At 54.4% G+C, this 16475-nt stretch overlaps 1 protein-coding gene across 1 annotated transcript; it reads left to right on the top strand.

Annotated features, from left to right (window-relative positions):
• Window positions 1–6537: 6537 nt before the first annotated feature.
• Window positions 6538–13385, top strand: TMED3 (transmembrane p24 trafficking protein 3). Its single transcript, XM_041753282.1, has 3 exons — window positions 6538–6772; window positions 7740–7988; window positions 12725–13385. Exons 1-3 carry the CDS (start codon window positions 6572–6574, stop codon window positions 12959–12961), a joined length of 687 nt encoding a protein of 228 aa, XP_041609216.1. The 5' UTR covers window positions 6538–6571; the 3' UTR covers window positions 12962–13385.
• Window positions 13386–16475: the final 3090 nt, after the last annotated feature.

Raw genomic sequence — 16475 nt, 5'->3', positions numbered from 1 at the left:
TTGACATGACTGCTTAGGAACATTAACCTCAGCAGACACCCAGTATTTTATGCATGCATAACTTTATTTTATTTTTTATTTTAAAGATTTTATTTATTTATTTATTCATGAGAGACAAAGAGAGAGAAGCAGAGACATAGACAGAGGGAGAAGCAGGCTCCCGGTGGGGAGCCCAGTGTGGGACTGGATTCCAGACCCTGGTTTCACAGCCTGAGCCGAAGGCACTCAACCACTGAGCCACCCAGGTGCCCTGCACGCATAATTTTAAAAATTAATTCTTTTACTTACCCAAGTATTATAGTTTCTCTCTTGGTTAAACAAAAGGCAAAGGACAAGAAGGTGCACTTCATGGTGAGAGCTGGTGTCTGCTCTGCCCCCACTGCTTGGGTTTCCTGGGGCTGCACCTGTCACCCAATGCAGCCACTGGCTCTCCCTCCTTGAGGCCTGTGTCTATGTCAACAAGTGTTAACATAAACTCCCACTTGAGGGCAGAGCATCAAGAGGACAAGCCCTCGTCTCTTAAAGTACAGGGTTCTGTGATTCACGTTGCACCCACAATCCCTGATTCTCTGAACAGTTCAAACCTTTCCTTAGGTTCTCCCCTAGACTACTGAAATGAATTATGTCAACACAAAGGGAAAGAAAGGGGGCAAAAGACATGAACAGAAATCTCACAGAGGAAGACATAGACATGGCCAACATGCACGTGAGAAAACGCTCTGCATCACTTGCCATCAGGGAAATACAAATCAAAACCACAATGAGATGCCACCTCACCAGTGAGAATGGGGAAAATTAACAAGGCAGGAAACCACAAATGTTGGAGAGGATGCGGAGAAAAGGGAACCCTCTTACACTGTTGGTGGGAATGTGAAGTGGTGCAGCCACTCTGGAAAACTGTGTGGAGGTTCCTCAAAGAGTTAAAAATAGACCTGCCCTACGACCCAGCAATTGCACTGCTGGGGATTTACCCCAAAGATACGGATGCAATGAAACGCTGGGACACCTACACCCCGATGTTTCTATCAGCAATGGCCACAATAGCCAAACTGTGGAAGGAGCCTTGGTGTCCATCGGAAGATGAATGGATAAAGAAGATATGGTCTATGTATACAATGGAATATTCCTCAACCATTAGAAACGACAAATACCCACCATTTGCTTCAACGTGGATGGAACTGGAGGGTATTATGCTGAGTGAAGTAAGTCAATCGGAGAAGGACAAACATTATATGTTCTCATTCATTTGGGGAATATAAATAATAGTGAAAGGGAATATAAGGGAAGGGAGAAGAAATGTGTGGGAAATATCAGGAAGGGAGACAGAACATAAAGACTCCTAACTCTGGGAAACGAACTAGGGGTGGTGGAAGAGGAGGAGGGCGGGGGTGGGGTGGGTGGGGGTGAATGGGTGACGGGCACAGAGGGGGCACTTGACGGGATGAGCACTGGGTGTTATTCTGTATTTGGCAAATTGAACACCAATAAAAAATAAATTTATTATAAAAAAAAAAGGGAAAGAAAGGAACAGGTTCAGTATATCTGCTCCCCAGTTCTATCTTCAGGAAAGGCAGGCCCAGGTCATCTCCAAATCCCTGAGGGACCCTACAGGGGTGGGGAGAGAAACTGATGGGAGTGATGAGGGAGAGGTGATGAGGGACAAGGCCACAGTGGCCCACCAGAGGGAGAGGATGCATTCCCAAGATTGATAGAAGGCTTAGAATTTTGGGGTCCCTTGAGTAGAACTTGTTCCCTTCCAGAGCAAAACCGTAGAGGGGAGAGGCTACGTGGTGCATCCTGGGAGACAGGTGGGGGTCAGGCTGGGCAGGAAGGACTCTAAGCCACTTGCCCTGATGGAACATTGCAGCTTGGACAGTGTATACCTCAGCATGGCTGGTGAGCAGGAGGAGGAAGGGCACCCAGAGCCTGAATGCTGTGCACTGTTGAAGACTGCCACAGAATGGGGCCAGGGGGCACCTGGGAGTATCTGGTGGGCTCAGCCTGTGAAGCATCTGCCTTCGGCTCAGGTCATGATCCCGGGGTCCTGGGATGGAGCTGTGTCAGGCTCCCTGCTCAGTGGGGAGTCTGCTTCTCCCTCTCCTTCTGCCCCGCATGTGCTTTCTCTCCCTCCCTTCAAAATAAATAAATAAATTCTTAAAAAAAAAAAAAAAAAAGGAATGAGGCCAGGAGAGCTCTTCCATGATTGAGATGAACATTCTTATCGTCTTTGTTAAGGTCGGGGGAGGGAGACCAGATCCATTTTAATTTGATTTAGGAAAGTGAAGAAGTGTGATGTTTCTTATATCCAAAGGTCATGAAATTTGTAGCAATCCTTGCTCTATAGCACAGTGTCAGAAGGAAGAGACCTACATCACACTTGGAACTTGCCTGGGGGAGGTGGTCAAAGGCGAGGAAAACCTCAGGCAAGACAAGGGAGGTGGTTACTGTCCAGCTGTAAGGATGCCAGATAGGGTCCACAGGGAGGAGGGTGCCCGAAAGTTCTCCGTGGGAATCCTCCGCTTACAGTGCTTCCCTGATCTGACGCTAGTCGCTAACGGTGGATGTGGGGTTTGAAATCGTACAGTAAAAATGTAGCGCCACCCGCTGGAGAAAAGAAAGGGTCAGCATTGTGAGGAAGGACAGGGAAGGAAGAGGAACAGAGGGGATGAGAAGGAAAGGGCAGAGAGGTCGAGGTCCTGCAGGTGGGTGGGAGCCCACATGGAGAAACATCTCTTGGATCTCCATCCGGGAGTCCTCAGCCTCCCTTGGGGTGATGGACCCAGGAAGCACAGATACCCTTGATCTACAGCAAAAAGGGTTTCTCATATGGGGAGAGCTAAGGGAGCTGAACTGATTTTGTAATTATCCCATTAGAATTTAATAAGTATTTAACACCCCCCCCCGCTCCCAGCCTCCACCTTTTGCAACTGTATGCACTGTTGGTTGCCTGTCTGGTTTGATTTCTCCCTTCTTGTTTTAACAAACCTGATTGTGTTCATGTAGTTGCTGTATATCTCTGCCTCTCTTTTGACTGAAGCAAATTTGCTCCACCCCTAGTCACCCCTAGGGAAGTCCTGATTGGTCACAGTTAATCAGAACAAGTCCATTCTCCTTATCAGCCCTTGGCTAAAGGATCCAATCTAAACCAATCTCCATGGGGCTTCCCTCGTGTCAGTGCCTTAGGTCCAGAGACAGATAGGTTGCCTAATTGGACCAGTTGGGCTGAAGGTAAGGACATATGTCCCATGGTTGAAAGATTTGCTGTTCCTTCCATTAGACATGACCAAATAAACATGTTGTTTCAAAGCTTATTTGTTCAGTTTGATGACTCTCTTTTGAGCATAGAGTCTAAAGATGAAGCCAACATGCAGAGGAGGGTAGCACTGGGAGGAAAGTGGAGCCTTGATCCACTTTGATCGTGCTATGTCTGCAGCCACTCACCTCTGAACTTTCTGCTACATGAAAGAAGATATCCTTGTATCCTTTAATCTAATTAAAGTTGGTTTTTCATTTCCTTTGGACACTATGTGAATTGCTTGCTTATCTAGTCTCTGCTTGAATATTTTAATGATGCAAAAAATCAGTATCCCTGTTCATTAAGCTTTGGAAAGCCCTAATTGCCAGAAGTCCTTTCTCATATTAAGTTAAAGTGCACCTCACTGTCAGACTCATGCTTTGTTCCAGGTTACACAAGATGGAACACGCAGGACAGAAATGCCCTGAGGTACAGGTGGACACTGTGTTTGGGAGGCATGTTGCCTTTAGAATCAGGCGCATCCGAGTTCAATTGCTGGCTTAGCCATGAATAAGCTGAATGAGTTTGGGTGCTATGGCCGCTTGTTCAATGGCCACAAATTCCTGCCATCCCAGTATGCTCCTCCTCTGAATGGGACTTAGAGCTGCTCCCATCCAGAGATGGTCTAATTCTTCACCTTGAATCTGGGCTGGACTTGGGACTTGCTTTGGCAAAAGAGACACTGGGGAGTAGTTTTTTTTTTTTGGGGGGGGGGGGGCTTGCTGTTTCTGCCCTGGCCTCTGGGATGCTACCCTGAGCCTGCTATATAAGGAAGTCATGTAATTGCAAGAGGTGACAGGATGTATGAGGGCTGAGCTGCTGTAGCCAACAACCCACATCAGCTGGTGCACACGTGAGTGGGGCCATCTTGGACTTCCAGCTCAGAGGTCCTCCAGCTGAAGGCAGGTGCATGAATAAGTCCGAGCCAGCCAGCTGAAGAACCATCCAGCCAACTGATGCTGTCTCGGAGAAATTGTAAATCATTGTTGGCTTCAGCCATGGGTAGTTTGTTACACAGGAAAGGCCAACAGAAGCGGAAATGTGATTTCTTTACACATCCTGAGCTGCTGTGTCTTAATCATCAAAGGGGGAAGATAATATTTTTTGCATGGTTGCTAGTGAGAATTAATGCAAAATATGCAAAGTGCATACGTAGCTAGTACTGCAGGAGGTGCACTGTATTTGCTAAGTAAGTGGTAGCTGTTATGCAAACTTATTTTTTTAAAGACTATTTATTTATTCATGAGAGAGAGAGAGAGAGAGAGAGAGAGAGGCAGAGACACAGGCTGAGGGAGAAGCAAGCTCCATGCAGAGAGCCTGACATGGGACTTGATCCTGGGTCTCCAGGATCAGGCCCTGGGCTGAAGGCGGTGCTAAACTGCTGAGTCCCCCGGGCTACCCCTGTTATGCAAACTTTTAAAGTTATCACTTTCCTCATTCTTAGATTTTATTCTCTGAGGTTAAATCCTGTTTCCTTGGACTTCATCTGGTTTGAGAAGAGTTCCTGGCAATTTACTATATATACTAGCCCCCTCCTAAAGTACTATGACACATGTACTCTGATCATTGCCTGGGACCAGGCAACAGTGGCCTCCAGGAATAGCTGCTTGTACACTGCAGGTGCTGAAACAGCTCTGCTCTTGATTCACAGGCGCAAGTCAAGGCTCCTTTTCCAGTTCATCCATTTCTGCTGACTGACGTTCTGCTACCTGTTGATGATCAGTCTCCCAGTGCTCTGACTTGAGCGGCTGCCAAGTCAGGCATCCCGTCTCTGATCCTATGCAGGTGTTTTCTTGGAACTTACACCTGGACTTCACATTAAACCCGGTGAAATTCCATTTTGTTAGTCTTAGCCCGCCAGCTGGCCAAGCTCATCTTGCTCTTACATCTGTCATTTGTTTCTTCCCTGGCTGCGTCCATATGAAATGATTATTTCTTACATTTTTTTTAAATGGGTAACAAAAAAATAATGTTCATCAGTACAGAGCCAGGGCAAGAGTCCCAAGGCACAGCCCTCCATAACTTCTCTGAGTCTGGTACAGAGTCAGTAAATATTAACAACAGCATTATGTGTGATTGCTTTCACATCTGTCTGCGTGTTAGTGCACCACCCAGCGAGCCTGGTGGCAGTTCTTCCGTCATCTGAGTAGACATCTATATGGGCAGCTAAAATCTTTGCTGAAATCAAGATGCACATCTGATAATGCTGGCCTGAAAAAAAACCCTTTACTGAGTAGCCAGACCACAATCAGTGTCTTTTTCTCTTTGTTTTATCTGATCATAGACTATAAAACCTGTAGTAATGATTATACAAAATATCTTTTGGAGCCAATGGTAGTGGATAAGGCAGTAAATCAACTGATCAGCTTCGGGGCATTTGAGAAGTCAAAGGGAAAGAGGGAGGGTGTGATGCCAGGACAACCTTCACCTTGTGATGGCCGGGACTTCTGCGTTGCCCAGCCAGAGAGACCCGAGTCCGCATCCGTGTGAGCGCAGGTGTGCAAGCGCAGGTCACCTCCCCGCGTCGCTGCAGCCTCCCCACCGGGAGGCGGAGGTGGCGTCCTCAGTGTGTTCCCAGGCCTTGTTTCTGCAGCCCCCCAACCTCGGAGCGGGCGGGGGCGCCTACTGCTGCACCAGGAGGCTGGTCTTCCAGGGAAGGGCGGTGTGGGCCACGGTGCTTCGTGCAGCCGCTGCGACGGGTGGTGGGGTGGGGGGAGGCGTGCGGACCTGGGCCGACCCGGAGGGACCGTGCACCCCGCACAGTCTGGAGGTGCAGACAGCACCTGCGGGGCCCGCGCCCAGGGTGACCCCGTGTTCCCCCTACCCCGCGGCGGTCCTCCCCAGTGCTTCGTGCAGCCGCTGTGGCTGCTGGTGGTGGTGGGGTGCGGACCCGGACGGACCCGGGGGAACGGTGCACCCCGCGGCGTCTGGAGGTGCAGACAGCACCTGCGGGGCCCGCGCCCAGGCCCCCCGCCCGGCCCCGCACCGTGCCTCGTGCAGCCTCGGTGGCGGGGTGCGGACCTGGACCGCCCCGGGGGCGCGCCCCGCCGCCCAGGGCAGGGGCGTGGCAGGGGCGTGGCAGGGGCGTGGCCCGCCCGCGGAGCCGGCGCGCACGCGCAGCGGGGAAGGCTCGGCCCCCGCCGGAGCGCTCGGGTCTGCGCCTGCGCACCCGGCCGCCCGCCCCCCGGAAGCGCCGCCGCCGCGCCACGTCCGCGCCCCGCTCGCCGCACAGCGCAGCCGCCGCGGGCCCGGGACCCGGCCGAGCCCCCCAGCGCCATGGGCCGCGGGGCCGCGCCGTCCGCCTCCGCCTCCGCCTCCGCCCCCACCTCCGCCTCGGCCGCGCTGCTGCTGCTGCTGCTGCTGCTCCGGGCGGGGCGGCCGCGGGGCGCGGAGCTGACCTTCGAGCTGCCGGACAGCGCCCGCCAGTGTTTCCACGAGGACGTGGACCGGGGCGTCCGGTTCTCCCTGGACTACCAGGTGGGGCGGCCCGGGGCGCCCGCCCGCTGCGGGGATGGGGCGCGGGCAGCGCGGCAGGTGCGCTGGGCCGGGCTGCGGGGCGGACCCCCCGCGGCTGCCCGCCCCGCACGGCCTCCCGGCGGCCCCATCCCGGCGTGGCCGGCCCCTCCCGGGTCCTCGCCGGCCGCAGCCGCTGCGAGAGGCTTGTGCCGCGGACGGGGGGGGGGGGGGGGGGGGTCGCTGATGCGGCCACTTGAGCTCTCTGCGCAGCGTGAAACTGTGGCTGCGTTACGGGGGTGCCTCCAGGCGCTGTCGCTGCAGCGCGATCATAGGAGGCTGGCGGGGCCTCGGAGGTCACTGCAAGGTCAGGAATCCCCTGCCAAGGGCCGGTCAGCTTGGTCCAAGCCCCTCCAGCCGCAGGGCGCTCACCACTTCGCAAAGTAAATTCTCCCACCTGTGCCCAGGAACGTTGGACGTTTGGAGGCAGTTGATAGGTCCCGTGGTGGACCTGGGTTGTAGCTGTTGACCGCCTGTGTGACTCTGCCGGGTGCCCATCTTCCTAGGTTTATAGAGAGAATTTGAACCTCCGAATTTCCCGGGACCCTCCTACCTCTGATGGCCACTTTAACCTGCACTTGCCTTCTTGCACTCAATCAGTAAGGATACTAATGTTTACTAGGCCCGCTCTGCCATCCGCTTGAGCCTGGTGCCATAGTGTCCTCTCTGTAAAATGGAAAGGATCGAGCTCATTGCACACCTGCAGACAGGGGTTCAGATCGTAGTCAGTGTGACCATGACCCATTTCTCTCTCAGCTTGAGTGTAGTCCCCAGTAAAACAGAGTGTCCTGGCACCTACTTTAGAACGTTGTGAAGATTACCCGAAAACAAAAACATTCCTAAAGTCTGATGGTGGTGCCTGGTCGGCATTTAGTACTGGGTGGTTGCCCCGCTGGTCGCAGCGCACTATGGGTGTCTTTGTGGTTGTCAGGTCATCACTGGAGGCCACTACGACGTGGACTGCTACGTGGAGGACCCGCTGGGGAACACAATCTACCGAGAGACCAAGAAGCAGTATGACAGCTTCACGCACCGGGCTGAAGTCAAGGGCGTTTATCAGTTTTGCTTCAGTAACGAGTTTTCCACTTTCTCTCATAAGACCGTCTACTTTGACTTTCAAGTTGGTGACGAGCCCCCCATCCTCCCAGACATGGGGAACAGGGTCACAGCTCTCACGCAGGTGAGTGGACGTTGGAGGGCATAGGCCGGCTCAGCCTTCAGCCTGTCCCTCTTCCGCTCCTGTCATGGCTGTTGCTCTGCGTCACCACCCCATCCAGCTGCAGGGCTGGAAGGCTCAGGGTGGGCTTCATTCCTCCCCACATTCAGTCCTCGAGGACGCTGTTCCCCTCTGGCCCCCCTGCATTGTTTAGCGGGATCCCTGGGGTACTCTCCTCTGGAATTCCTCGGTTCCCACCCAGGCTTGCAAGCAGCACTGCTTTAGAAGTGCTGTGCTCCCCTCTCCTTACACTGTGTGTCTGCATCAGAGGCCGGGGGCCTGCTTGTGTGATGTGTTAGTTACAGTAACAGGAGCCACTGTAGCAGGGGTGCCCCAGGTGTCGATGGCCTAACACTGTGGAAGATTTTTCTTCATTCAAGTGATAATCTAGGTTAGTGGAGAGCTTTCCTCCAGGGACTGACTCAAGAACCTGGGGTTTCTCTTTCCTGTCATCTCTCTGCTGCCCCTCAGGACCTCCAGGCCCCTCTATCCCTGACCACAGAAGCGGGCATGAGAAAGCCCCACCTGTTTCTTAAAAGCCCCTGCCTAGAAGTGACATACAGCACGTGCGTTCCTGCCGCTCACAGTCACGTGGTGCATCTGTGTGCAGGGCAGGCTGGTAGATATGTCTCACTGGGTGGTGCCCTCCTAGCAGGGGCCCTACACTCTGGAATCGGGGCAGATAGTGCTCTCCGTTGTGCATGGCGCTCGGGATCAGTGATAATCTGATCCCAGGCTCCTTCATCTGTTTCCCCCCACCCCTGCTGGTAAAGCTCCTGCCTCTCACGTGGAGGCCCCCAGCTTCCCGAGGCCAGCGCTCCATGTCATTTACCTTGCTATCCCCTGTGTCCCAGTGCCTGGAGCTTGGCAAGGAGTATTTGTCCAGTCACTGAGTGACAGGGCCCAGGGAACCCTGCAAGACAGGAATGGATCATTGTGGCCACTGTTCTTGGACCAGAGCCAGAGCATCTGAGTCTCCACCAGGGCCAGGTCATGTTCTGGGCTGCCTCTAGGTGGCACCTGCTCCTCCATGGCTCTGCCCATGGGCTCCTCTGCCCTCTCCGAGTGGTGGAAGGCTAGTGGTGCACTGTCCAGCATAGTGGCCAGGCTACACATGGCTGTAACAATTTAAATGTGTTAAAATTAAATTAAAAAACCCCTTCCTTGTTGGCTCTCTAGCAGCATTTCTGGTGCTCAGCATCACAGGTGGCTAGTGGCCACGCATGGAGAGGTGCGCTGGCAGCACTGGCTTTGAGCCTGACTGTGTGACTCTGGTAGAAGATGCAGCCTGGGCAGGTTCTGTGTGGGAGCCTGCACAACCTGTCAGCTATGTTAGCAAAGGAATCCATACTAGGATGAAAGAGCAGGATCCAGAGTGACCGAGGTCCAGGCCAGGGCTGGAGGCCACGGGGACTTGGTCAGAGGCCTGGGGCTGCCTCACCGGCGGTCTGGGACGATTAAATGTTTTCCTGTGCCTGCTCTGAGGTCAGCTCGTGCTTCCCCATCTTTGAGTTCTTGAAGTCTGTAAAGAACCAAGTAGTCCTGCCAGTGGAGGTCTTCTGGAGGCGAGGCCTGGGGGAATGTGCTGGTGGTCACAGGCTGAAGGCCTGAGCACCACCAGGTGGTCGAGACAGGATGAGACAGTGGGCAGTGGAGGAAGGGGATGGTCCTGGGTAGGGGACAGGTCAGGGTGTCTCCAGGGACCAACTGTCATGATGGAGCAGCGACCAGGATCCTCGTCGGGGGGTTCTCAGACCCTGGAAAGCAGCTGGGGCTGGTGGTCTTGGCAGAGCAGAAGGCAGCACTCCACCCTGCAGGCCGCATGGCTTTGGGAAGGCAGAATGGATTCCGCTGGCAGCTGGACGGATTGCCCAACTGAAATTTTGTGGTACCAGGCCGAGGAGGTGCCTCTTAAACCAGCACCGGTGGACGGTCCCTGTGGATGGGATGGAGTGTACTCTTGTGGGAGGTTGACGCTTCCGGGTATGTGCCATCGGGTCTCCTGTGGGGCTGTGCCAGGTCCTAACTAGATGCCAGGAAAGCTGTGTTAGCAGCTGTGGCTTGCCCTCTGGGACCTGGCCCCCTTCCCTGTCACCAGTTGGATCTGAGACTTTGCAGTTGCCTCGGCTATCTGCCCAGAACCGTCTCTGGCCAGTCTTTGGCCCGTGGCCTCTGACCCAAGGCTCAGGTGGTGCCTCTCATGGCACATCTCTGATGTGTCCTCTACACCCATGACTTCTGAGTCCTTCCTCTTCCTCCTTCCGTCTGCCCCTTGGGCACTCCTGTGGGAAGGGTGCCTCCACCTCCCCCTGTAGGACCAGCCCTGGGTGGTCCCACCATGCTACACCACCCTGGCCAGCCCCACTCAGGGTGCATCCAGTCTTCTCTATTGTCCTTTAGTCTGTGAACTTGTGGCATCCAGGACTGGCCTGAGCCTGCTCTGTGTTTAATCCCTGGGGCCTAGCACAGTGCCCGGAAGCTGGTAAGGCATGAATCGCTGTGCACGTGAGTGAATGTGTTAGTGGAAGTCCAGACTGTGAGAGAACAGCCAGCACCATTGAAGTTCTTGTCTCATTCCTACAGGTGCTCGTCTGCAGCCCTCACCCCCCCCGGCAGTGATTCGGGTCTTGCAGGGATGCGCAGGGCAGTGTGAACGCAGACCATGTTGACTTTCCACATCTTCCTGCATAACAGGGAGTGACCAGAAGTGAGCACTAGGGAGGCTCCTGGAAATGCCATGTCTTGACTTGACCTGGATGCAGGCTCCCAGAGCATAAGCCTGACTGTGCTGCTGCCCCTTCCCTGGTCCTTCCCAGATTGGTCCCTTTTTCCCTCTGTGACAGTGGCTGTGCTTTCATGAGCTCTAGAGGCATCGCCAGAGGCCTGGGGGCAGAGGGGAATGTGCCTGCAGAGGCTACCGTCACCTCCAGCACAGAGGTCTGTGCCCAGAGCGGTCCTGCTGAAGGCTGTCATTTGAAGCCAGTTGGCATTGAAAGTCCCCTTGGGGACCAGCTTCTTGACATCAGGATCCCTTCTAGGATCAGCTGGCTGTTTCTCAACATCAAGCAACAGTAGGTACGAGCTAAATACCCAGTGCCGACTACTTTGGCCTGGAGATTATGACCCAAGATGGCAGGGCCTGCAGGATGCCACCCAGAAAGCAGTATAGAGGTACCCCTTGGGCAGCCCACTGGAGGCCACACAGGCTGTCCTTTATCATGGAGTCTGCCCACAGGGTTCTGTGAATTCCATCTGATGCTTGGTGACCTTGTCACTACTCCATCTGTGTGGTTCTTCCCACCTCTTACCCACAGGCCAGAGGAGAGGGCCAGCCATGTGCATGGAGGAGACCCGTGGCCCTGGGAGGTAGGCTGGTTGTCAGGCGGACCCAGGACACAGCCTCCTGAATACAAGGCTGAGGGGACACCCTTGTCTTTCCTCATGTGGCCCAGGGTCAGGAGTCCCCAGCCAGAGGAATAAGCCAATGGCACTTTTTGGCTGGAATCTCCCATTTGTCTCCTGGGGACGGTTTAGTTTGTGAGAGAGAGGAGGGTCTTGGGGGTCAGTAAGGTGGTGGCGCAGTGACTCGGTCTCCCCTCCTTATGCTCACTCTGTGGATGGTTCACCTCTGCAGTCTGGGGACTGAAGCAGGTGACTGTTGGACGCTTTGCAACTTCTGCAGCCCGAGAACGTGTTGTTGGGATAGAACTTTCTAGGTCTTGGATGAACTCATGTATTAGAGATTGCCTGTGAGAACTCATGACCACAGACGTATGTACATGAGTTCTGATCACCATGCACCTGATGGCTTCAAACCACACCCCTTTATTACCTCCACCCCGAAGGTGGGAAGTCCGGCTGCTCAGCTGGGGTCCTCCCAGGCTGGGTCAGGGTGTGGCTGGTGGGACCTCATCATGGGGCTCTGGGAGGCTGTCGGTGGATTGAGTTCCTTGCAGCTGAAGGACCGTGGCCTGATTTCCTTGGCTTCGTGCACCAGCCCCAGGCCTTCCTCTGGTCCCTGCATGCGCCTCTCCATCCTCAGGGCCAGCGGTGGCACACCCGATCTACTCCTTGGGTGGGCTTACCGGATCAGGTCAGGCGCCCTGGGTGGTTGCCATGTCTAGGAAGGCTGTGCTGTCCAGGAGGAGAGCTCATCCTGTCACAGGCGCTGCCATCAGGGCCGGGCATCCTGGTGCTGCTGGGACGGTTTCGGGATTCTTTGTGGCAGGTGCAGTAAACCCGTGTGTGTGATGTATATGAGAGGCACGTGTTCCTGCATGTGTGTGTACAGGACACTATGCAGAGATTGTGTTCAGCAGCGGAGTCCCACACGGTCGTCATTTACTTCCCTGCTGCTTGTTAGCTGTGTGACCTTGGGCACATCACATGGCGTCTCTGAGCCTCTGTTCCCTCATTGGCACCCAGCGTGGTGGGGGCTGTGGGCCCTGCCTGTCGGGTGTCAGGAATGTGAAGAGAACACTCTTGAAAGCGTTTGGCTGGGGACTCAGGTGGTGAGTGCAGGCCTGAATGCCGCCTGCCAATCTGCGAGGGTGGCCCAGGTCCTTACCCTCCCTGAGCCCGTTAGCTCACCTGAAGATGGAAGTGGGACGCAGATGCCCTTTGCACAGACAGGTGCTGCCGGGGTGTGGGCCGCCTTCCTCTCTTGGGGGGAGTATGACTGCCTCTTTCTTCCTGCGCAGATGGAGTCCGCCTGTGTGACCATCCACGAGGCCCTGAAGACCGTGATTGACTCCCAGACGCATTACCGGCTCCGCGAGGCCCAGGACCGGGCGCGGGCGGAAGACCTCAACAGCCGGGTGTCTTATTGGTCTGTTGGCGAGACAGTCGCCCTGTTTGTGGTCAGCTTCAGCCAGGTGCTGCTGCTGAAGAGCTTCTTCACGGAGAAGCGAGCCAGCCCCCGGGCGGTGCACTCCTAGGTCTGCGTCCTGCCCCGGGCCCTGCCGCCAAGCTGCAGCGGCTCCCCCAGGGCAGGGAACACAGGTGGACCCCCAGCAGCCAGAGCCTGCAGAGCCCAGCAGCCCATGTGGCCCCAAGGAGGGCATTCGGTAGGGCAGGGCCCATGGTCTGGCTGTATGAGGACCCCCAGTGCCCAGTCCTCCTGGGGGCGGCTCAGGGCGCTCACTGTGCTCCACAGAGTGTGGATCGCTGGGCTTGCGTGTGTCCTGTCCTCCATGGAGGGGAAGGGCCATCCGTGTGGCTGGGCTCTGTGGGGCTCCCACCCCCCTGCCCTGGGGAGCAGAGGAGACCTCTGAGTAAGCAGCAGGGGCCTGTGGCTGGGTGCCTGAGGTGAGTTGCGTGCCTCCCAGAGGCAGCACTCTGCCTAATAAAAACTAAGCAGGAGCCCCATGGACCCTAGTGCCTGTATTTCTTTGCCCTGACAGAGTGTGCAGTGTCTTGGGACACTGGGGCGTGCCGGGTGGGTGGCAGCAGGTGCCTCCCCATGAGGCGTGTGCGAGGTGCTCCTTCCTGGGGAGCAGGGTCTGGGGTCATTTGCCCTCCTCCCAGTGGATGAAAGCGGTGAAGTGGGAGTTGGTTATCCTCTAGGGTCAGACTCCGAAGGCACTGTGGAGGCATCTGATCGTTGTCCCAGCACAGGGGCTGAGGACAGGAGGGGACAGAGCAGAGCAGTCAGTGGCTGTGCTGCGTGCCATTTCCACAGCAGCCACGCTGGTCTCTCTCTGTAAACCTTAGGTCAGACCATGTCTTCCCTGGTCAACACCCTCCATGGCTCCTCGTGTCCCTCAGGCCGTGGGGGACTGTGAAGTCTCGCTTCTTGGGTACTGGCTGCTCGACCCTGTGTCGTCATTCACCCCTCCCAGGTCTCCTTGCTCTTCCTGCCACGCACCAGGCTATGCCTCTGCCCTGGGGCCTTCGCACACGCAGTGTCCCATGAGAACACCTCTCCCTGATACCTGTGTGACCTCCATCGTATCATGGTTAGATGTCATGTTACCCACAGGTCGACCCTCACCACTCCATTCAAGATGGGGTCGCCCCACCTGCCCCTGCCTCCTGCCTCCCCACCCCTGCTTCGCTTCTCAGCTATGTGTCACCACTGACACAGATGTTCACTTGTGCGTGTACTGTCCCTCATGCCTTGTGGGATGTAAGGTCCACCATGGGGATGCGGGGCAGGGGGATGGCTTTGCTCGCTGCTGCAAGGCCTCCTGCAGACTCAGATCTTAACATGTACCAGTTGCTGAGCAGATGGCCTCGCCTGTTGGAAGTTAGTGTGTCTGACCGAGCGTCTCTGAAGTAGGTCTCCATGGAAGATCTGAGGTCTGCCGTCAAGGCATCTTCCAAGCGATCCGAAAGCCAGCCGCCTGGCTGGTGCTCTTCCTGCCTTGTAGGCACAGAGGCACGGTTTGCATCGTGCGGCAGAGAAGCTCCATGGAGCCTGCCTAGCTTGGTTCAGTGAGGGATGCTGCTTATCTGTTCATAACTGTTTGATACTATTTCTTCTCTCTTATTTTAAAAAATAATACCTTCCTGGGGTCCCTGGGTGGCTCTGTCAGTGAAGCATCTGCCTTCAGCTCAGGTCATGATCTCGGTCCTGGGGTCGAGCCCCTTATTGGGCTCCCTGCTCAGCGGGAAGGCTGCTTTCCTTCTGCCGCCCCTTTTGGCAAGCTCTCCTCCTCTCTCAAATCAGTCAGTCACCTAAAAAAAAAATTGACATCCTCCTCAAACTGGGAAGGAGGGAGGGAGGGAGGGATGGATGGTCAGTTGCTGCAGGTTCTGGGAAGCGAGTGTTAGCAGAGAGTCACAGCCCCCAGAAAGGCCGGTGCTCCTGTGATTGTACCTTGTGCTTGCGCTCTGCTCCTTCTGGCCCTGCTACGGGACTGTGTCTGTCTGTGAATGTGCCCCGCGTGCTGCTGATGGGACACCTGCTAGTTCTAGCTCTTTCCTCACAATGTCCAAGAAAACATGAGTAAATAAACCAGATGTGATGGTGCCTGAGAGCTCGAACATCTACCTGTAAACATGAAACCTGCAGCCTGAGGTTCTGCTGCTCCCTGTGGGGATGGGCAGTCCAACCACTCCCCTGCGCTGTGCTCACTTCGGGGCTCTCTCATTTTGCCTTATCCCAAAACAAGCCGTGCAAATTACAATAGAAGGCAGTTGCTGCCCTGAGGTTAATGAGGGTGGCAGACGACAGCCATACTTTCTTAAGAAGATGCCATGTGTTTGGGGGCTTGTGTGGAGAACCGGAAGCTGGAGAAGGAAATGCCATGGTCTGGGCTGCTGGAGCCTGTCATGCCACCCCTAGGAGATGACCCTGCTACTGTTCAGCCCTCCGTGGATGCCACTTGGCACATCCATACTTCCTTGTGGAACGTGACTCAACATTCACTTTAAAACATCGCCTTTTGGGACGCCTAGGGGCTCAGTCAGTGAAGCATCTGCCTCCAGCTCAGGTCATGATCCTGGGGTCCTGGGGTCCAGCCCTGCATCAGGCTTCTTACTCCTCACATCCCTCCCCCTCACGTGTGCTCTCTCGTTCTCTCAAATAAATAGATCTTAAATAAAGTCTCCTTTCTTATTAGGAGTGCCTGTTGCAGGGGAAGCACAGGTGGGTCAGGTGGCTGTGGGATCTGGGGAGGAAGACAGAGTCAAGGCTCTGTCTCTTGGATGACCAGTCATCTGACTCCTTATATAGTTGGCCTTCAAGGGGAGGGTGTGTTTGAGTTGCATTTTTAATTGCAAAAGTATTAAAAGCCACATTCTCATTTTCGATTTATAAAATTGTATTTCAGGCAATTAAAGTATTAAGTGGAATCTATTCTTCCATACGCCAAGCAGGGCAACTCATTTTTTTTTTTTTAATTTAAATTCAATTTAGTTAACATGTAGTGTATTAGTTTCAGAGGTAGAGGTCAGTGATTCATCAGTTGTATACAACACCCAGTGTTCATTACATCATGTGCCCTCCTAAATGCCCATCACCCAGTGACCCCCGCCCCCCACCCCCTTCCTTCCAGCAACCCTCAGTTTGTTTCCTCTGATTAAGAGTCTCTTATGGTTTGTCTCCCTCTCTGATTTCATCTTGTTTTATTTTTCCTCTCTTTCCCTATGACCCTGTTTTGTTTCTTAAATTCTACATATGAATGAAACCATATAATTGTCTTTCTCTGACTTATTTCTGTTAGCATGACCCTCCAGTTCCATCCACATCGATGTAAATGTTAGATACTCATCCTTTCGGATGGCTGAGTAATATTCCGTCATACATATAGACCATGTTTTAATCCAGTTATCTGTCGAAGGACATCATGGCTCCTCTCACAGTTTGGCTATTGTGGACATTGCAGCTATGAACATTGGGGTACAGGTGTCCCGACGTTTCACTACATCAGTATCTTTGGGGTAAATACCCAGTAGTGCAATTGATGTATTTAATTGCTCTATTTTTAACTTCTTGAGGAACCTCCA

The sequence above is a fragment of the Vulpes lagopus genome, chromosome 4 (genome assembly GCF_018345385.1).
Source record: "Vulpes lagopus strain Blue_001 chromosome 4, ASM1834538v1, whole genome shotgun sequence".
In the NCBI taxonomy this organism is placed as follows: domain Eukaryota; kingdom Metazoa; phylum Chordata; class Mammalia; order Carnivora; family Canidae; genus Vulpes; species Vulpes lagopus.
The sequence above is the reverse complement of the archived record's forward strand: the minus strand, read 5'-3'. Positions and strand labels throughout refer to the sequence as shown.

Excerpts from the sequence above, each read along its gene's own strand:
- TMED3 (XM_041753282.1), top strand. The coding sequence starts at position 6,572 with ATGGGCCGCGGGGCCGCGCCGTCCGCCTCCGCCTCCGCCTCCGCCCCC. Across the intron at positions 6,773-7,739 it reads GGTTCTCCCTGGACTACCAG|GTCATCACTGGAGGCCACTA; the intron begins GTGGGGCGGCCC and ends TGTGGTTGTCAG. Across the intron at positions 7,989-12,724 it reads GGGTCACAGCTCTCACGCAG|ATGGAGTCCGCCTGTGTGAC; the intron begins GTGAGTGGACGT and ends CTTCCTGCGCAG.